We start from the raw sequence: 20,542 nt of genomic DNA on the forward strand, positions 1-20,542 counted from the left end.
AAATACTTTTTCCCAGTCCGTCCCCCACCGCCCCATGGGGACCGAGAACTTCGTGTTCAGCTGCGAAGCCAAACGCGTGGATTGGGAAGCCGAGCGAATCAAGGCAGGGGAAGTCGAACCCTTGGGTCCCTGGGAGCTGCAGGGCCTGGAGTGGCCTTCTTTCGATTCCCAGGATACATTTGCTGCTGCTTCTCCCCACTGGTCTAAATGGGTTGCTCCGCCTATTTCCTCCCCACCTTCCAGAGTGCATTGGAACGTTCCATTGCCTCTCCGGTCCCCTGCCTCTGTTGCAGGGGACGCTCGCACGGTTGCCAGGGAAAGCCCGGACGTGACGGCTTTGCGCGACCCCGAGCAGCCCTCCCCCCCTCCCACCCGTCATCCCCCTGGCGCTTTCTTCTCTCACGCTTTCCCTCCCCCTTGGGTTCCAGATTAGGGAGAAGTAAACATCTGGCTGAGTGAGACCTACAGACCAGGCCAGGTGGGAGTTTGCATTCTTCAGGGGGCCTACGCTGCTGTTCAGGGTCCTGTGGAACGCCGGGTTGTGCCTGGTGGTGGGGTTGCATAAAGAAGATCCTGGGCCTAGGGACCAAGTCCCTGAGCGTGGAGTTGGGGGCGGGACTTCTGGTGAGCGTTGGTGCGTCAACGCGGTGGGGGTGTGTGTTCGTCGGGGGAGAACTGGAGTAAGTTCAAAGTAGGCTAAAGGACCTGGTGTGGGAGCAGGAGGGGGAGGCTTGATGGCTGGGCATCTGTTCCGAAGGTAATGGGTGTTGTCATCTACCTCATGGGCCCTCATTCTACCTTCTTAGGCGGGAGCATGCTGGGGCTCTGGGGGCAAAGGTTCCCCTCGGTGTGGGTCCTGCTCCTGTTGCCGTTTCTGCAGCTGCTGCTGCCTGCAGTCCCCGCGTCCCACAGCGCTTCCTACAAGCCGGTCATCGTGGTGCACGGGCTCTTTGACAGCTCATACAGCTTCCGCCACCTGCTGGAATACATCAATGAGGTCTGTCCGGGGACACCCAGTGGAGGACATTGGCGGAGTTTGCCTTGACTGGGGAGGAAGTGGGTAGCTGAAAGCCACCCCCCCCTACCCCCACGTCTCCTGCCTGCCAGTTCCTGCCATCCTGGCATGGGGATAATTGGGGGACGGGAATCCCTGGTTCTAGCAAGCACAATAGTCATGTGGATGTGGCCAGGGATAGGTATGTGGGGGCTTCATAGTCCATCCCCAGTGGTTGTATTGTCCCTTCCCACAGACACATCCTGGGACTGTGGTGACAGTGCTCGATCTCTTCGATGGCAGAGAGAGTTTACGGCCTTTGTGGGAACAGGTACAAGGGTTCCGAGAAGCTGTGGTTCCCATCATGGCAAAGGCCCCTGAAGGAGTACATCTCATCTGCTACTCCCAGGGTAGGCAATTACCCATTCCCAACTCCTGATCAGTGTCTGAGGGATACTTCCTAGTGTCCTCAGCACTACATTGCTGAACCACATTGCCCTAGCCTGAGCCCTTCTTTTCTGACTTAACTCAGCACCTGGGTCTTCTCTCTCTGTATCCTGGATGGGAGGGAGGCTCCCTGCACTGCTGCCCTTACTTTGTCCATTACCCATGATTCTTGGATTTCATGATTAATAGGGGCAGTTGAAAGTATCCTGGAGTTAAGAGTCGGGAAGCCTTGATTATAATTCTGTCACTTACATGACACATGACCTTTTGGCCCAGGGTGTGTCTGTTCTCTGAGTCTCAATCTCCTTTATGTTCAGTATGGTGGTGATGGTGGGGTGTGGGGCAAAAGACAAGAGCTGTTGACCTTGTTGTCCTTCATTTCCTGCCCAATATTGGTGTTGTGCCTATAGGGGGTCTGGTGTGCCGGGCACTGCTCTCTGTCATGGATGACCACAATGTGGATTCTTTCATCTCACTCTCATCTCCACAGATGGGACAGTATGGAGGTGAGTGGGCACTGTGGGCTGCGTAGAAGGCCCCAAGTTTTGGAGGCACAGAGGTTTGTGGTCACTTGGCACTGCCATTCTTTTGCCAGACACAGACTATTTGAAGTGGCTATTTCCCACCTCCATGCGGTCTAACCTCTACCGGATCTGCTATAGCCCTTGGGGTCAGGAATTCTCCATTTGCAACTACTGGCATGGTGAGTGGGGATACTGAATAGGGATACCAATATGGTTATTACCATAACCAATAGAACAAAAATAGTGGTAACTTCTGTTCACTGAGCACTTATTATCTGAAGAGGCACTATTCAAAAATGTTTGATGTGGCTAGGTATGTGGCAGCACATACCTATAATCCCAGCAACTTGCAAGAGTGAAGTAGGAGGACTGCAAAATTTGAGGCCAACCTGGAAAACTAGCATGACCCTGTCTCAAAATAAAAAATAAATGGGATGAGGATGTAGCTCAGTGATAGAGTGCCCTGGGGTTAAATCCCCAGAACTGGGGGGCGGGGTGGAAACCACCACCAAAATATTTCATGTGTGTCACCTTGCCTCAGAGAGTACAAGATACAAAGATCAGCCAGACTTTTCTGTGATGTACGTTGAACAGTACCTGGTTCATAGTAATGGCTAGATATAAGTGCTTTCTATTGTGTATACAATTATTATATTGCTATCCAACTTGAATATGAATACAGTCACCTGACTGGTTTTCCAGTCTTTGGTCTTGTCTCCCTTCTTTGCTTCTCTGTCTTCCTAACTGTTGTTTACTCCCAGACCCCCACCATGATGACTTGTACCTCAATGCCAGCAGCTTCTTGGCCTTGATCAATGGAGAAAGAGACCATCCCAACGCCACTGGTAAGATCCCATGTTCCTACCTATCTCCTTAGCTTCTTTGATCCCCTATATCCCTCTATCCAACCTGGCCTGACTCAGGTTGTGGCTAACTCACTCTCTCTTCTTCCCACCCTGCAGCATGGAGGAAAAACTTTCTTCGTGTGGGTCGCCTGGTGCTCATTGGGGGTCCTGATGATGGTGTCATTACTCCCTGGCAGTCCAGGTAATAAGGAATGTGTGAGCTGAACATTGGCTAAAGACACATCCAACCTTCACCAATCTCTATCTCCTACCTAGAACTGGCTTTTCTTCTCACTGTTCAGTTAGTGCCACCCCCTATACCAATCACTCTGTTACCCAAATGTAAAAACCTGGGAGTCCTATTCTAACCCCTATGTCTAGTCGTCACTAAGTCTTGCTGAATTTACTTCCTCTACCACTCACCTCCCTTTGTAGATTTTTTTCCCCCAGTGGTGAGGATTGAACCTGGACCTTTTCCCTTGCTAAGCAAGTGCTCTACCACTGAGCTATACCCCCAGTTTTTTTTTTATTTTTAATTTTTTTAGTTGTAGTTGGACACAATTGGACACAGTACCTTTATTTATTTATTTATTTATTTTTATGTGGTGCTGAAGATTGAACCCAGCATCTCATACATGATAGGCAAGCACTCTACCGCTAAGCCACAACCCCAGCCACCCCCAGTTCTTGTAAAAAAAACTTTTAATTTTGAAATCATTATGGATTCACAGCAAGTCCCAAAGATGGTATAGAGAGGTCCTATGTACACTTGACCTAGTTTCCCAATGGTTATATCTTAGGTAAACTAAAGCACAATATCAAAACCAGGAAATAAGCTGGGCATGGTGGTACGCGCCTGTAGTTCCAGCACTCGGGAAGCTGAGGCAGGAGGATCAGCTGAGCCCAGGAGTATGAGACCAGTCTGGGCAACACAGCGAGACCCCATCTCAAACCAACCAACCAACCAACCAGGAAGTTAACATTGGTACAATGTATGTTTGTGGTTCTGTGCCATTTTATTATTTTCTACCAGCACTTTATTTACCAAGACTATTGTAACACCTCCAGCCTCATCTCTCTATGGCACTATGTGATTGTCTCTGTTGTAGGTCATCATGAGTGATCTGAAATGTCACCTGAGTTACCTTACTTAACAAATATTTATTGAATTCTATGTGCCCAGCTGCTATTCTGGGTTCTGGAAATGCAGCAGTAAATAAAAAAGAAATCACTGCTATTATGTAGCTTACATTCTAGTGGGTAGAGAAAGTAAATTAGACTAGACTTATTTAGATAATAAATGTAAATATATATGTCAGGTGGCAATAAAGGAAGGCAGGGGAGGCATCAGAGGATGCTTAGGGCCTGTTTTAATGCTCAAAGAAGGCATAATGGAAGAGCTGCAACTTGAGCAGAGGCAGAAGGAAGTGAGAGAGGGAGTTGTATAACAGAGGAGGAAGAAGACCCAAGCAGCACCTGCAGAGGGCCTGGGGCAGGTGTGAGTAATGAGGCTGATATAGGAAGAGCAGGAAGAGTTCATGAGAGGAAGAAAAAGAGGTAGTGAGGACCAGTTGTGTTGAGTTTTTGCAGGTTAAAGTAAGGCCTTACTTTATTCTCTTTTTCTTTTTTTGTATGTGATAAAATATAGATAACAATAGGTTGGGGATACAGTTCAGGGATACAGCACTTGTCTACCATGTGTCAGGACCTGGGTTTGATCACAAGCACCAGAAAAAAAAAATAGGTAGTAAAAATTACCATTTTAGTCCAGGCAGTACATACCTGTAATCCCAGTGACTCAGGAGGCTAAGGTAGGAGAATCACAAGTTTGAAGCCAACCTTGACAATTTAGTCTCAAAATAAAAAGGGCTGAGGGGCTGGGGATGTGGCTCAAGTGGTAGCGCACTCGCCTGGCATGCATGCAGCCAGGGTTCGATCCTCAGCACCACATACAAACAAAGATGTTGTGTCCACCGAAAACTAAAAAATGTTAAAATTCTCTCTCAAATAAATAAAAAGGGCTGAGGGTATGCCTCAGTGATAGAAGGCCTCTGGGTTCAATCTCCAGTACCACACACACAAATAAACAAACAGGTGTGGTGGTGCATACCTGTAATCTGAGCTACTTGAGAGACTGAGGCAGAAGGAGTGCTAGTTTGAGACCAGCTTCAGTAACTTAGCAAGACCCTGTCTCAAAATAAAAAATAAAAATGGGCTGAGAATGAAGCTCAGTGGTGAAGTGCCCCTGGGTTCAATTCTCAGTACTTTGAAAAAAAAATCCTATTATTATTATTATCTTCTTTTGACATTTAAGGAAACACAGGGCAAAGAGATTAAATAACTTGCCTACATTTATAGTGTTAGTAAGTGGTGAGGTCAGGCTATCTGACTTTTTAAAAAAATTTTTTTTTGTTTAGTTGTTGATAGTCCTTTATATATTTTTCGTGGTGCTGAGAATCGAACCCAGTGCCTCACACATGCCAGGCAAGTGCGCTACCACTGAGCCCCAGCCCCAGCCCAGGCTATCTGACTTTTAATCACAATGTTTTACTTCCTCTTGATAAAGGAGGTATTCTTTATAGGACAATGAGGACAAGTAACATACTGAGACATACACATGGGGAGAGTGTGGCAGAACTGGGGTTCAAATTCAGGCCTGTGTGTGTGTCCCTACCACTTTCTTACACCTTCTACAATATAACCCCCAGACCCCCAGACCTCCAGCCCAGCTTTCCCATGTGCCCAGCTGTGTCTCTGTGGCTTTGCTCTTGCTGTTTCCTTTATCTGGATACCCGTGCAGGAGCACCACAGGGAAGTTTTGTTGATGCTGTAAAAACTAAAGTAATGGTCCCTTCTCTGATCCCACAGTCCACTGAACTTTTTCAGCATTTGTGAAGTTATTCACAGTGAGGTTCCACTCAGTGCCCATGACAGTTAAATACTCTTTAATTTAAAAATGTGTAATTAATCCTGAGAATCACACAAAAAAACTGTTTTAAAAGAAATTTTATTTTGAAGTAATTTTACACCTAAGAAAAACAAAGCCAGGCATGGTAATGGCATGGTATCCCACATACCAAGGACATTAAGTCAGGAGGATTGCAAGTTTGAGGCCAATCTGGGCAACTTATTGAGACCTATCTCAAAATTTAAAAAAAGAAGAAAAGGAAAAGGGTGGGCAGGATGTAGCTCAGTGGTAGAGTGGTTGCTTAGCATGTGGAAGGCCCCAAGTTTAATTCCCAGCATGGAAGGAAGGAAGCCAAGTTAGTACAAAGCATTTCTTTCTTTTTTTTTTTTTAAATTCTTTTGAGACAGGGTATTTCTAAATTGCTGAGGCTAGCCTCAGACTTGTGATCCTCCTACCTTAATCTCTTGAGTCACTGGAATTACAGGCCTGTGCCATTGCACCTGGCTTGTATACTCTTCACCTAAATTTCCCAAATGTTAACATTTTACCATGTTTACATTAACATATTTTCTCTGTCCCCTTAAATATATGTATATTTATGCATATATGTTAATATTTAAATATATTCAACATTTACAAAAAAACAATTTTTTTGTGTGAACCCTTTGAGAGTATTCTGTAGACATGATATCTCTTTACATCTGTATATTTTAGTGTGTCAGGCTGTATTTCCTATAAGCAGGATGTTCTTTTATGTAACCACAGTAGTTTTCAAGTGGAAAATTAATAGAGACAGTAATGTAATTTTTTTGGGGGAGGGGGGTGGTTATTGGGGATTGAACTCAGAGGTGCTTAACCACTGAACCATATTCCCAGCCCTTTTATATTTTATTTAGAGACAAGGTCTTGCTGAGTTGCTTAGGGCATACTAAGGTTGACCTCAGACTTACAATCCTCCTTCCTCAGCTTCCTGAGTGGCTGAGATTACAGGCATTCACCACCATGCCTGGCTGTCCTCAGACCTTTAAAAAAAATTAAAAATTTTTATTTTTACATATATAGATGGACACATATCTTTATTTTATTATTTAGTCTTATGTAGTGGTGAGGATTGAATCTAGTGCCTCACATGTGCTAGGTAAGCACTCTACCACTGAGCCACAACCCCAGCCTCATCCTCAAACCTTTTTAAATTTCACTTTTGTTTTACTTTTTGTGGTGCTGTGAATTGACTCCAGGGCTTTGCACATGCTGAACAAGCACTCTACCACTGAATTATACCCCTGGCCCTCAAATTTTGAGACAGGATCTTGATAAGTTGCTCAAGCTTAACTCAAATTTGCAGTCCTCCTGTCTCAGCCTCCCACGTAGCTGAGATTGCAGGTATGCGCCACCACACCTGGTTCTAATTGTCCTTATAGGGAAAAAAAAAATCAATACAAGTTCAAACTCAGGCCTGGGGGTTACATTTAGTTGTCATGTCTCTTTAGTCTCTTTTAATCTGGAATTGTTCCTCAGTCTTTGTCCATGACATTGACAGTTTTGAAGTGTATTGACCAGTTGTTTTGTGGAATGTCCTTCAGTTTGGGTTTGTTGGATATTTCCTCATGATGAGATTTAGGTTATACATTTCTAGTGATAATTCTACAGAAATGATGCAGTACCCTCAGGGCATTACTGCATGAGGTATGTGATATCTAATTAAGTTTTTTGAGTGTCCTTCCTGCTGATTGTCTCCCCAGCAGGCTGTAGGTTCCTAAAGGACCCTAGACCACCTTGATTATTTCCAGTTTTTGATATCCACCCTCAATCTCTTTGTAGCTTCTTTGGTTTCTATGATGCCAATGAGACAGTCTTGGAGATGGAGGAACAACTGGTGAGCCCCTTGGGATTACTCCCACTCTCTTCGTCCACTGTCCCACTCATTCTGGAGTCCTTCCTGCCACTGACTCCTGAGCTAAAGGGTTCACCCTATGGGGAGGGGGCCTAGGACACCAACAGTAACTCAATTTTGTCTCTTTTTGTGTCTTTATTCCATGTTTCCACGTCCTTTGGCCTACCTGGAAGGTATATCTGCGGGATTCTTTTGGGTTGAAGACTCTCTTGGCTCGGGGGGCCATAGTGAGGTGTCCAATGGCTGGGATCGTCCACACAGCCTGGCATTCCAACCGCACTCTTTATGAGACTTGCATTGAACCTTGGCTCTCCTGAGGACGTCCTCAGATGTCGCCAGAACTCCCCAGCCCAGAGACCAAGTGGTGGCCTTGGAAAGCAGGTGTCAGGCTCTGGCATTGGCAATGACCACCTCATTGCTCTCACACTGCCCCCACATCAACCAGGGCTCCCAGAACACCCATCCTTTGCTCCTCCATGAATGACAAGTCCTGGTCCCCCTACCTCATGTTTTCTAGTTTGGGGGTGGCTCCATGCTCTCCCTTTCTCCCAAGACCGAGGTTGGGAAATGAGAACCAGGTTTTTAACTTGTGGCTGCTCCTGCTGCTGCTGTTGCTCCTCTGTATCTGGCTGTACAGGAGGAGAACCCAGCCCCTGCCCACCACAGGGGTCTCCTTCCAGGCCACTCAGGACATTTTTAGCTTATGTTCTCCCCATGTTCCCTTTTCCTCTGAACTTCCCTGTTGTCAGCCCTCCCCACCCACAAGAGGGACACCCATGAGTGGGGTTCTGAGGCTCCCCTATGGGGACAGTTCCGTTCTTGAAATGTCAGTGTTGGGGACTATCTGTGGCCTGCGAGGCCCATCTCAGGTTTTGGGATCCCCCAGTCCCTAGGATCAGTGTTGGGGTATCCCTGGGAGCCTAATTTCTTTGAGGCCCCAGCCCCTCTTTTAACTACCCTTGTATGGGTATGTCCCCTGTATTTATGGAAATAAAGTTCCATTTCCTCAGAGTGGCTTGGCTTATTTCCAGGTGAAGGGGACCTAGGCTCCTCAAGGAGGGTGGGAATGAAAAGCCTGGGGCCTGGGTGCCCAGATGCTTGGGCTGGGGTGGGGACCCCCTTGGTGTTTCCGTCTTCTCAATGCCCATTCTGTGTGGGTTCCTGATTCTCTGCGGGTTCTTTCCTGCTGAAGACAATTCTCTTCCTGTCCCAGCCTAGGATTAGGGGGCTGAACCCTAGGCTCCAGTGGTTTGGGCCTCAGTTTTAGGGGTGGAATGTGCCTGCCACCCCCAGGCTAGACGAGGAGGCTGAGGGTCAGGGTGGGCATTTGTTGTACCCCTTTTTGACCTTTGTAGGCCAGAGCTGGGTGAGGGGCTATACAATGAGCCTCCTTTTCCTTGAAAGAAGGAATTTTGGCTGACACAATAGGGCCCTGTCTGCTCTGGCATGGAGGGTGGTGGCTGACTCAACTCTGTGCCCCCCAAGCCCTAACAAATGTCATCAAGAGATGGGGGCACTTTTCCCCTTAGTTCCTTGGGCTGCCCCCCTGCCCTTTTGACAACTTACTTTTCTTTCTTTTCTCAGCTGATCTTGCCTCTTCTCTCGTGACTTGATCTGCTGTTTCTTGCCAGCCTGCCCTTCTCCCTGCCCCCAATTCTCCAGCAGTCTGTCTTGGGTTGAAGTAGGGCTAGGGAAAGGTCATAGGGTATTGGTGGTGTTAGAGCTAGGAGTCTCTGTTAATTTAGGAATCCAGAATTTGGGGCCCTCATAGGGTTAGGAAAATTCTTCTAGGGAGCCCTATGCTAGAGTGGGGGTGAGAGTTATAGGACTTGACCCCACTGAGCTGATCAGGCTAGAACTAAGGAGGAGGCTTGTGGGAGGGGGTAAGAATGGGAGGCCTCTGTCTGGCCTAGCCCCTCCTCTCCTTCCCTGCCCAGAGGGCCCACCCACCAGTTTGAGCTGCTGCTGCTGAGGCTGGTCTGCCTGAAGTCTCCCTGGAGAGAGAGGAAGCCAGGTTGGAATGGAGGGAGGGGGAGGCAGATGGGGAGGGAATGTCAATGAGTAAGGAGGGGGCGTTACTCAGAGCCTTAAGAGTGGATATGAATTGGGGGGCATTGTCTGAGTGAAAGGTGTGTGTCCAGGATGTATTTGATGGTGTGGGTGCGTAAGGGTAGAAATATGTTTACGGTATGGTGGTTCCAGGAGCTTGGATTTGTATGTAAGGTGTGAGGGTGTATAATTGGGGTTTTGAAAATATGAAGATTAAGTTATAAGAGAGCATGTTAAGGAGGACCATGAGGGGAGGGTTAACCATGTGTTTGTCCCTCCAGGTTGAGCAGAGTATCAGGAGAGGATGTGTCAGAGGGGTAGTGGAGGGAGTGTGCTGGGGGGAGCCTGTATGATGCTGAATGGATCCGAATATGCTAAAGATGGTATCAGTTATATGTACACACAATTGTATACAGTCCTGATGACTAGTGTGTAAAAGTGAATGTCTTAAATCCCTTAGAAGGCATCCACAGATTGTTCTTGGAAGGGCTAGGGCTGGAGAAGTTAATAGGAGAGAGGAAGGTCATCCATTAACCTCTTCTTGTCTGTAGCCCACAGAGTCTGGACTCAAAGAGAATCATGGGGTCCAAGGCTGAGCTGTGCACACTCTTTGGTGGACTTTCATTCCTCCTGCTATTGATATCAGGCGAGGGAGCCAAGGGTGTATCCCTCAAAGAGAGGTGACAACAGAAGGGGTGGGGCCTGGGTAAAGTCTGCATGTGAGCCTTCTGCTGGGAGTGGGGTTTCCTAGAAGGCAAAACAAAGTTGAAAATTCAGAAAGGGGGTTAGAGGCTGTCACCTCAGGGGTGCAGGATCTCAGTGGCTCCTTGAGGGAGATGGTTCTCCTGGCGGCCTAGGATGAACCTGACCGGCTCAATGTCTCCCACCTCCTCCTTTGGCACGGATGCAGTCAGGGGGTCTGCTCCCAGCAGATGCTGGTGGTCCCACTACGCTACAATGAGTCCTACAGTCAACCGGTATACATGCCCTACTTGACCCTGTGCGCTGGAAGGCGCATCTGCAGCACTTACAGGTGAGGGATGGGGAGCTTGGACTCTGGGATCTCTCAGTGACCCCAAAGAATCTACCAGATCCATATCTGAGGTTTGAGTCTGGTGCTGTGTTTCAGGACCACGTACCGCGTGGCGTGGCGGGAGGTGAGACGGGAAGTGCAGCAGACCCATGCCGTCTGCTGCCAGGGCTGGAAGAAGAGACACCCAGGAGCGCTCACCTGTGAAGGTGAGGTCTTGTCTTCCAGGCCTTGCAGGAGGTCTGCCGACGGGAGGCAGAATATTGGGGAGCTGAGCTATAGGTTTGGACCTGAAGCCCCCCCCTCCCCGCAGCCATTTGCGCCAAGCCTTGCTTGAACGGAGGCGTCTGTGTTGGGCCGGACAAGTGCGAGTGCGCCCCCGGCTGGGGAGGGAAGCACTGTCACGTGGGTGAGTCAGCTGGCCCTCCCCGCAGCGAGTGGGAGGGGCACTGGTGGCCTTCCCACCCACTCAGACGCCCGGCCCTGCCCCCACCTCAGCACTCTCTTCTTTCCTATAACTAGATGTGGATGAGTGTAGGACCAGTGTCACTCTCTGTTCGCACCGTTGTTTCAATACCGCCGGCAGCTTCACTTGCGGTTGCCCGCAGGGCCTGGTGCTGGGCCCCGATGGGCGTGCCTGCGCAGAGGGGTCCCCAGAGCCCCCAACCAGTGCCAGCATTCTGAGCGTGGCGGGTAAGTATGGGCCAAGTGCAGGAGAGCGCCAGGCAGCTGCTGGGGCCAAGGTAGCAGTCAAGTTCTCGCTTTGTCCTAGTTCGGGAAGCGGAACAGGACGAGCGCGCCCTAAGGCGGGAGATTCGTGAACTGCGAGGGCGCCTGGAGGGGTTGGAGCAGGTGAGTGAAGGCGTGTAGCGCCAAGCCCTCGGGGCAGGAGTGACCAGTCGCCTACATCCTCAGGTATTTCTTCCTTTGCAGTGGGCCGCGCAGGCTGGAGCTTGGGTACGGGCAGTGCTGCCCATGCCACCCGAAGAGCTACAGCCAGAACAAGTGGCTGAGCTATGGGGCCAGGGTGACAGGATCGAATCTCTCAGCGACCAAGTGCTGCTGCTGGAGGAGAGGCTGGGCACCTGTGAGTCTTCTTGCCCCTCCCCACGCAGACCCCTATCCCAACTGCCGGAACTCCTCCAGAGACCTTCCGGGTTCCGAATTCCCTCATTCCAGAAACCTCTCCTCAAAGTTCACTCTTTACTACCTTCTAGGATATCTCAATTTTTCTCCTAATCTGGGACCCTGCCTCAGTCTGGGTGAGAGAAGCAGTGTAGACCCCTCAGACTGGGGCAGTTCCCAGAGACTTCAGCCATGGTGTCACACTATCCCCTTGTCATTAACCAGGCTCCTGTGAGGACAACAGCCTGGGCCCAGGACTGAATCGATAAGGAACTTCTAGAGCACCCAATCCCCTAATTTATAGAAACTGGACCCCACTAATCCTCTGGGATTGGCCAACTGGGAGCTGCAAATAAGACTGCCACAGAGGAGCTATGAGCCTGGAAACTTTGAAGAGCTGAAGAATGGGCAAAGGCAGGCTGTGTTAGCCTGCCCATTCCTTCTGGCTGGGGGCAGGTTGTCTGGACAAAGCCTGTGTTTTCAAATCCTTAACAAACATGGCAAGAAAGCACCCAGATCTCTCTCTCTCTTTATTTTCAGTTGCTTGCTGTTATCCAGATAATAAAAACCAACCATGAAAAACTGGGTGCCACCCTCTCCTTTTGCCCCCAGCCCACCTCCTGAGCTGAGGAAACAGGACTGGAATAGGAGGCAGGGAGTGGCCAATGCCACCAGGAGGAAATGAAAACTGGCTCAGAGAGGGGGAAGCCTCAAAAGAAAGAAATAAATTAAACAACCTCCTCTCCCCTCTGGCCAGGGTTCATTTCCTTTCCCCAACTCCCCAGGGTTCAGTGAGTGTAGTATCTGATATCTGCCTCTTTCCCCTGTGTCTGGTTGGGATGGTACAGGGGACAATAGGGGACTGGGTTGGGTCAGGACTACTGAAGGACTGTACCATGGGGACAGGGGGAAGCAGAAATGTGAGACCAAACTGGCATCCAGGAGTGTGTGCTCAACCCTGGGCATCTTGGCAAGGGAGGGATGAGACCTCTGAGTTAGAAGAGTCCAGCCCCTACAGATAGGGGCTCCACGGGGAGGGAGGATGAAGGTGCTGAGGAAGATTCTCAGGATGAGCCTGGGAGGAGTGTTCCAGGTATCAGCTTCCAGCCAGAGTGAGGAGTTGTCCCCACAAATGGATCAGTCCACTGAACCCATGAACTTAGGCATGGGGGATGAATTGTTCCACAGACAGGATGAGTCCACTGGCCAATGTGGGATGGAGAGGGAGAGAAGACAGCAAAGGAAGAGTCCACTGGGGATGGGATGGGATGGAATATTCCCCACCCTTGTGTACAATGAGCCACTCAAGTTGAAGGGGAGGCAACTATCCCACAGACAAGATGGCAGGAGGTGAGGATCAGAATGAAGACTGCACCTAGGCAGGAGAGTCCCTGGATGGGGCCAGGAAGGGATAGGGAGTGACAATTGTACGTACTTTCACATCAGAATTTGAAGATTCTGAAGAGGAGAATGAATGGGGAGAAAGGAAATGAGGAAGAGTGCCCCTGCTTTAGGGCCAATGGGTTGGTAGGTGTGGGGTGGAAGATGGGGACAGATGGGAGAGAAGCTCACAGCCGGGCTTCGCCCACTCCCCCAGGCTTCTTCAGATAGTCACCACCACCCCGGCCATCAGTGGAGATTTCCTGGAAAATGGTGAGCATGGAGTGCCGGACTCTGTCAGCCAGAGCAGGGACATCATCTGGTGTCAGCCCTTCTGTGGGCACTGGTGGCAGCACCCGTACCTGACATCGCCCTGGTGAGATGAGGAGCACCATTATGGCTTGTTCTCCCAGGATTTTGCCCACAGGTAGTGCCCAGCTTCTGAGCAATGCTGCTACTCCCTTCCTCAATCTTGTGGGTTTCTTCCCTTAACCCTGGGCAACCGCCTCCTGATTGCCAACTGCCACCTGTTTTTTGAGGCCCTCCTGTACAAAGCCTTCCCTGAACCTCAGTCCAGATATCTCCTATCATCCGGGTTTAGCCTTCACCGTGGAGGTTTATTGACTGCAGTTTTGCATATATAGACTATCTTTCCTGACAGATCAAAACAGCCTCTCTTAGAGACCAAGTACTGCCCACCCAACAGAGTATGGTGGGTGCTTAATAGATACTTTTGCCTGATGTGGGATCATACATGGGATATTCATGTGGGTATGTCTCATGGCTCTGTCACTGAATGATTCCCTGCTCACAGGGACATACCCTAGCCTCTCCAATGGCTGTTCTGGCCACACACTACCCCAGACCTGCTCAGAGCCCTCACCCGAGGTGAAGCGGCGCTCCTTCTTGCAGTAGAAGTCTTGATAGGAGGACATGACTATGGGGACAATGGGAACCTGGAAAAGAGATAAAGTGGATCAGTCCATGGCTCCCTGAGACCAACCATTGCCCAGAGAGGAAGGAAGGATGGGGGCTGGGGACTGAGCAGTGGAAGGCGAAGTAGTTGTCACCTGGGCCTGTACTGCAAGATGGAAGGCGCCACGTTTGAAGGGCAGCATGGAGCCATTGTGATTTCTTGTTCCCTCAGGAAAAACCCAGACTCTTACCTGGTAGAGGAAGAGGATCAAGGAAGATATGCACATATGGAGGCATCAGAGTGGGTGCAATGCTATAATGAGGCCTGCCTGCCCTGTCTATCCATTAATTTATAACTGTTCCATTCCCTAGTTCCCCAAGCCCCCATTTCCCCAAGATGACTCACGTCCTGGGTAAGCAGGGTCTGGGCGACCTCAGACATGACACTGATAGCATCCCCTGTGCGCTTCCGGTCAATGAAGATGACTCCTGCCAGCCAGCAGGCCAGCCCAGCAGAGCCAGCCCATAGTAGTTCACGCTTGGCAATGGGAACACAGCGGCCTGGCAGTACCTCCATCATTCCTTAAGCAGGCATGGGGATGGGGTAAGGATCAGGGTAGAGGCAGAGTGCCACAGCAGGCATCCCACTCCACCCAGGTCATCACCCACACTAGCAGGGACTGGAGATAAAGGGAGGAGACTACATTTTACCCATGTAAAAGCAAGGGTGACTAAAGGCATATGTACCCTGCTAATGAGGGCAGACGTATTCTGGAGAAAGAAAACCTGAGGAGGGAGCAAGGGAGCAACATCCTAGAAGAGAGGAGTTGAGGACCTTTAAAGGAGCAGGTTTGTGGCAAAGTGCCAGGAGGGAGGGCATGTGCCTAAGAACGGGGTCTCACCAAGCAGGTCGAGGGAGCTCTGGTGGTTGGAGACTACAACGTAGGGCTGTGAGGGAGGGAAGTGATGGGCCCCTCGCACCTCCACTCGGATCCCATACAGGTATTTGACGTGGAGCAGCATTAGACGCAAGATCCTGTGGGGTCACGGCAAAGGGGCCCAATGGGATTCACTGATGTCCACCTGCCTGTCTCAGTTCTCCCCACCCTACTGTCTTTCTGGCCATTTTTGCAATTTTCTCCCCCTTCTGTGTCCCTGGGCTTATTCAGTCTATTCTACACATACCATGCTGCTCCCTGAATCTACTATTCACTTCTCACCCTTGGGTTCCCTCATCACCCATCCATCACCCCTTGCCCCTCACTTCATGTTCTCAACGTTGCGTCCTCGCACGGCACACACAGGGATGGCAAGCACAGCCAGGAAGAGGATCCAACCGTTGTAGAAGGCCATCTTAAAGAAATACTTGGCACTGGGGCTGCAGAACCACAGGGTGGGCAGCAGGAAGAGTAGCAGCAAGAGCAGCAGCAGCAGCACCGTCCATGCCCCGGGCCACAGCTCCATTCTGGCCACCTGCAGAGAATGGGGCAAAGGACAGTGGCCTGGTTTCTGGAGGGGAGGAGAGTGGAATGAGTAAGGCACAGAAGGAAAGGTTAGGAGGTATTATCAGGATAAGGACCAGAGATACAGAATGAGGCCTGAGCTCCTATCAAAACCTTCCCAGGAAGCCTCTCTAGGACGGGGAGCTCAAGATAGTTGTCCCCACCACCTCCAACAGGGCTCTAGATACACTGAGACATGGATATCCACAACTCACAGATAAATGAGAACAAAACAACAAATCTAGTGTGGTGGTGCATGCCTGTAATCCCAGTGACTCAGGAAGCTGAGGCAGGAGGATCTCAAGTTCAAGGCCAGCCTCAGCAACTTTGTGAGACCCTTAGTAACTTAGCGAGACCCAGTCTCAAAATAAAAAATAAAATAAATGGGGATGTGGCTCAGTTGTAAAGCACCCCCGGATTCAACCCTCAGCACCAAAATAAATAAACAAATAAATAAATAAATAAATAAACAGAATCAACAAAAACAATGATAGCTAACACTTGTACTGAAAAGATAACAGTCTACACCTGCTTAGCCACCAGCCACATGTGGATACTGAGCACCTGAAATGTGGCTAGTACAAATTCAGATATTCTAGAAATGTAAAGTATACATCAGATTTTAAAAACTTTGGGTGAAAAACGAAAGTGTAAAATACTGTCTGATAATCTTCTAATTTCTTTTGGATATATTGGGCTAATGACGTACCCCATTACAATTAATTTCACTTTGTGTATGGTACTGGGGATGAAACCCAGGATGCACTGCCACTGAGTTACATCTCCAGCCCTTTATTTTTTGAGACAGGGTCTCACTAAGTTGCTGAGGCTGGCCTCAAACTTGTGATTCTCCTACTTCAGCCTCCCTAGTGGCTGGGATTAAGGCATGCACCACCATGCCTGGCTCACTGTTACCTTTAATGAGGCTATAAGAAAATTAAAAATTACATGTGGCTCACATTATATTTCTATTGAACTGTGCTGGTCTATACGTTATATTAAACATTTACATACTATATACACTATAAAGTACTATTATTATTTACATTTTATAGAAAATAAACCCAGAGATTAAAGATCCTACCTGAGGTCATATAGCTCCTAAACAACATTAGGTCATATAGCTCCTAAACAAAATTAGGCAGCCTGTGTCGTAAGCACTTTGTTATGCTGTCATCTGTATCTGTGTGGTGTATGTGTATACACCACACACCCAGTACACAGCAGATACAGTGACTGTAAACAAACATCCAAAAACACTAAGTGATGAGAGATGGAAATGAACACACACATAATCATACAGAGAGACACTTTTGCATACATGCACAAATTTACCACCATACCCAGTGACAGGTAAAGGAATATAAATACATAACTAAAAAAATCTCTCTCCCCCCAGGGAGCCTCCTCTATTTTCAATAAATCCAACATACCAATCCTGTTTCCACAGATAGGTAAACAAATTTCACCACCCTTTCCCCTTCTTTCTAGCCATATGCAGGCAATATGGCTGGCCTCATCAAGTAAAACATGGAAGGTAGAGAATAAAAGGTCCAGATATCATACCACCTGCTCTGGACGGGACAGGACTCTAGTGGAAGAGGTATAGACATGCAGAGATTCTTCCTACTTCCTCCACTTTGTCTCACTGCTAAAGGGAGAGTCACAATTGACAAAAGGGGTGTTCAAGCAAATTATCTGTTATTCCCATCTAGGCCAAAGGCACTCCCTTTCTGGAACAGGAAGGGCTATACTCAAAGGTCAGAGGCAATGGAAGAAACAGGAGATCTTGCCAGCTAGGAAGGATTTCTCAGCTGCTCCATCCCACTGCCTCTTCAAGTTCAGACCTGCATGGTTTCTCCCCTGGCCTATATGCTGTAGACTCCTAACCCTTCCCCTCCAATCATCTTCCACGTGACAACCAGAAATGTTTCTGTACTGGATATTTCTGTCTTGCCCATAGGCCCTTCTTCACAAGTTGACTTCTGCTTATATTTTCCACCACATCCTTAAAAGCAGCTTTGTTTTTGCTCCAAACTGATTTACTTCAGTTTCTCAGATGCACCATGATCCTTCATGCTTCTGTGCCTTGAACATGCAGTTCCCTTTGGCTGGAATGCCCTTTCTGACTCTTCTCCAGCCTCACACAGTTCAGTTCCACCTTCTGGATGACTTCCCCTCAAGGCCTGTGTTTTCATTAGGTATTTTCTTATCAGTGGTTCTCAAAGTATAGAATGCAAATTCTCAGAACTCAACCCAGAAATACCAGATATATTGAATCAGAAATTCTGGGCACTGGGACAAGCAATCTGTATTTTAACAAGCTCTCCAGGTGAGTCTGATATGCACTTGGGTTCTCAAACCACTGACACTGCACCACACTAAGTTTAACAGCTCACTGGCATCCACCTCTTCCCCAAGGTTGTAAAAAACTTGAAGACGGGGATTCTGTCCTATCCCCAATGCCAGGACAGTAGGAGGTAGAGTAGGCATTCAATATTAACATTTGCTCAACAGATTATAAGGCTGTATACACACCCACACAGCTATAATTAATGTTGAGAGATGGTTTTGTTTTTGTTTTGCAGTACTGGGGGTTGAACCCAGGGTCTCACATATGCTAGGCAAGCACTCTGCCACTAAGCTAAACAACCAGTTCCAAGATGGTGGCCCAGATCACAAATCAGATAGCTACCTTTTTAAGAAATATTAACTATGAAAAGTCACCAGTAAAATATGGAACATGTCAAGCTTCACAGTAACTTATTCTGAAAATAAACGATACATGGTCACAGTGAAGGCAGAGTAAATACCATGACAATATCGTCTCATACATAAGAGAGAATGGGATCAATGTGCCACTGGGGAAGGACGCTGGTATCACCAAATATGTGCCAACAGTATGAAGAGTGGGGCATAGATAATGTCCTTAAATAAATATGGATGGGGTTTCACAGCAGGGCTAAACCCTGACACACATTAAGCCCACAGACAAACTATACACAGCCAATGGAGAAATAATGTGTGAAGACACAGGCCAAGGAGGTCAGCAAGATAAGGCATGGTCCTTTGCGGATCTGGACCGTTTATAATACATGATATTAAGTAACACTCTGGTCAGAAATGTCCAAGGATTTATTAACACAATGGAGTGCCAAATGGGTTAATGAGCATATAGCTCACAAAACATATTGACAATAAGTTTATTAAATAAATGGTAGGTGTAACCAGAAGCACACACACTATGGATGTATCACATCCGTGCATCATTTGAAGGGGAATGCACATTTGGTAAGAATCATAACAGGGGTAACAGGCTGATCCCATCACAGTATAAGAGTGTGTGTTATTCCATGGATCCCACAAAGGAAAACTCCTGCATATGTCGTGACCATGGACATTTGAGACCAAACAAAATAAGGTATATAAGCTTTACATGCTAAACATGCAAAAGCATAAAACTTGTAAGTAACATGAAATCGCCTATTAATAGGTGCAACATAAAAAACAATGCAGGACTTGAACATGTCAAAATTGGATGTGGCACAAGGACACAAGATATGAGAATGGGCAATTCTGATGGAAAATAAAAAACATTATTTCTCTATAATGTATGGATAACAGGGACAACCTAGCTGCACACAAGCTATCAAACACATTAAAGACACACAGCCAATATAGAAAACATGTCCCGCCCCCCGCAAGGAATTTACAGTGTCAGTGTGGAAGGCCACTGAGAAATAAGGTTCTGTGCCTAGAGGGAGAGGTGCCTGAGGACATTCCTAGGAATCAAATTTTGCTGGCCTTCTCTCCTCTCCCCCCACCCCGCAAGAGTCATGTGGGGCCAAAGGGCAGGAAAAGGAATTGGGGAATGTGTAGGGAATTCCCTCTCCAGGATTCCCTGTCCACACCCCCAGTTCCAAATTCAGTTTCCATCTCTCTTCCCACCCATGTCTTTTTCATTCTTCCTCTCAGGCCCCCTCTCCTTTCCCCAGCAACCCTCTTCCCTGTCGGCCTTCCCAGCCCCATCCCCTCATCTCCGTCCCTTTCAGCACCCTCCTCCCTCTTCCTCCCATCCCTTTCCCGCCCACACCTCAGTGGGGTGGGGGGCCTGGGGGGCCGGCCCCCTCCCCAGCCAGGCTGCGGCAGCGGTGGTGGCGGCTGGCTGTGTCTCTGCCTCTGTCGGGGTGTCGGTGCCAAAGGGGCGACAGGATATGGGGGTATCCTAGCCCCGGCCGATGGAGGGGAGGTGGGAGTGGGAGGTTGGGCCCATAGCGGTAGGAATGGTGGGGGGTTGTCCCCCCAGCACCCTCCCTCCCTCCCTTTCTGCTGTCTCTGAGGGCTGGGGCTGCTGCTGCCGCTATCCCCCCCCACCCCTCCCCAACGCCTGCTGGTTTCCGGGGCTGGCCAGGAAGTGGGGGGCGGTGATGGGCGGCCTGTCTTACCAATCTCCTCTTAGAGACCCGGCATCTCCTCTCCACCTCTACCACAGTTCTCTGGCTAACTCCGCCTCGGGAGAGCCCAGCAGGGCTCTGCTCGTCTCCAGCTGTATCTTTTTTCCTCCACCCCCTTTCAGCACTCACGGGCCAAGAGCCCTTGTTGTATTCCTCCATCTGCACATTCCTTTCCCTCATTCCTCATAAGCTCAACCTCTTACTGCCAGTTTTTTCTTTTTTTTTTGTGGTACTGGGGATTGAACCCAGGACCTCTTACTTGCCAGACAAGCACTGGGTTACATCCCTAATATTTAAAAAGTGTGTGTGTGTGTATTTTTAAAAAATATGCTTTAATATATATATTTTAATTTTTAAAATTCTGTGACATGGTCTCTCGCTAGGTTGCTCAGGCTGGCCTCCAACTTGCGATCCTCCAGAGTGGCTGGGGTGACAGGTGTGTGCCACTTTTACTTGCTCTGATTTTTTTTTTCTC

At 48.6% G+C, this 20,542-nt stretch overlaps 3 protein-coding genes across 6 annotated transcripts; 2 read left to right on the forward strand and 1 right to left on the reverse strand.

Annotated features, from left to right (window-relative positions):
* The first annotated feature begins 6 nt into the window (after positions 1 to 6).
* Positions 7 to 8,621, forward strand: Ppt2 (palmitoyl-protein thioesterase 2). 3 transcript variants are annotated; one of them, XM_015487492.2, is made up of 9 exons: positions 7 to 478; positions 807 to 997; positions 1,251 to 1,404; positions 1,852 to 1,947; positions 2,037 to 2,144; positions 2,727 to 2,810; positions 2,928 to 3,012; positions 7,540 to 7,594; positions 7,786 to 8,621. In XM_015487492.2, exons 2-9 carry the CDS (start codon positions 815 to 817, stop codon positions 7,927 to 7,929), a joined length of 909 nt encoding a protein of 302 aa, XP_015342978.1. In that variant the 5' UTR covers positions 7 to 478; positions 807 to 814; the 3' UTR covers positions 7,930 to 8,621. The 3 variants fall into 3 exon arrangements, with proteins under 3 accessions (XP_015342978.1, XP_048661029.1, XP_015342977.1); XM_048805072.1 differs by lacking the exon at positions 7 to 478 and adding an exon at positions 662 to 680; XM_015487491.2 differs by lacking the exon at positions 7 to 478 and having other exon boundaries at positions 693 to 997.
* A 928-nt stretch (positions 8,622 to 9,549) lies between these two features.
* Egfl8 (EGF like domain multiple 8) lies at positions 9,550 to 12,333 on the forward strand. Its single transcript, XM_015487493.2, has 9 exons — positions 9,550 to 9,626; positions 10,213 to 10,341; positions 10,572 to 10,694; positions 10,791 to 10,900; positions 11,005 to 11,100; positions 11,214 to 11,384; positions 11,464 to 11,543; positions 11,625 to 11,778; positions 12,042 to 12,333. Exons 2-9 carry the CDS (start codon positions 10,241 to 10,243, stop codon positions 12,083 to 12,085), a joined length of 879 nt encoding a protein of 292 aa, XP_015342979.1. The 5' UTR covers positions 9,550 to 9,626; positions 10,213 to 10,240; the 3' UTR covers positions 12,086 to 12,333.
* On the reverse strand, positions 12,334 to 19,964 carry Agpat1 (1-acylglycerol-3-phosphate O-acyltransferase 1). 2 transcript variants are annotated; one of them, XM_015487495.2, is made up of 7 exons: positions 19,707 to 19,964; positions 15,376 to 15,584; positions 15,014 to 15,147; positions 14,518 to 14,693; positions 14,267 to 14,362; positions 14,080 to 14,152; positions 12,334 to 13,569 (listed from the first exon to the last, which is right to left on the reverse strand). In XM_015487495.2, exons 2-7 carry the CDS (start codon positions 15,573 to 15,575, stop codon positions 13,385 to 13,387), a joined length of 864 nt encoding a protein of 287 aa, XP_015342981.1. In that variant the 5' UTR covers positions 15,576 to 15,584; positions 19,707 to 19,964; the 3' UTR covers positions 12,334 to 13,384. The 2 variants fall into 2 exon arrangements, with proteins under 2 accessions (XP_015342981.1, XP_015342980.1); XM_015487494.2 differs by having other exon boundaries at positions 15,376 to 15,620.
* Positions 19,965 to 20,542: the final 578 nt, after the last annotated feature.

The sequence above is a fragment of the Marmota marmota genome, unplaced genomic scaffold, assembly GCF_001458135.2.
Source record: "Marmota marmota marmota unplaced genomic scaffold, marMar, whole genome shotgun sequence".
Lineage (NCBI taxonomy): Eukaryota > Metazoa > Chordata > Mammalia > Rodentia > Sciuridae > Marmota > Marmota marmota.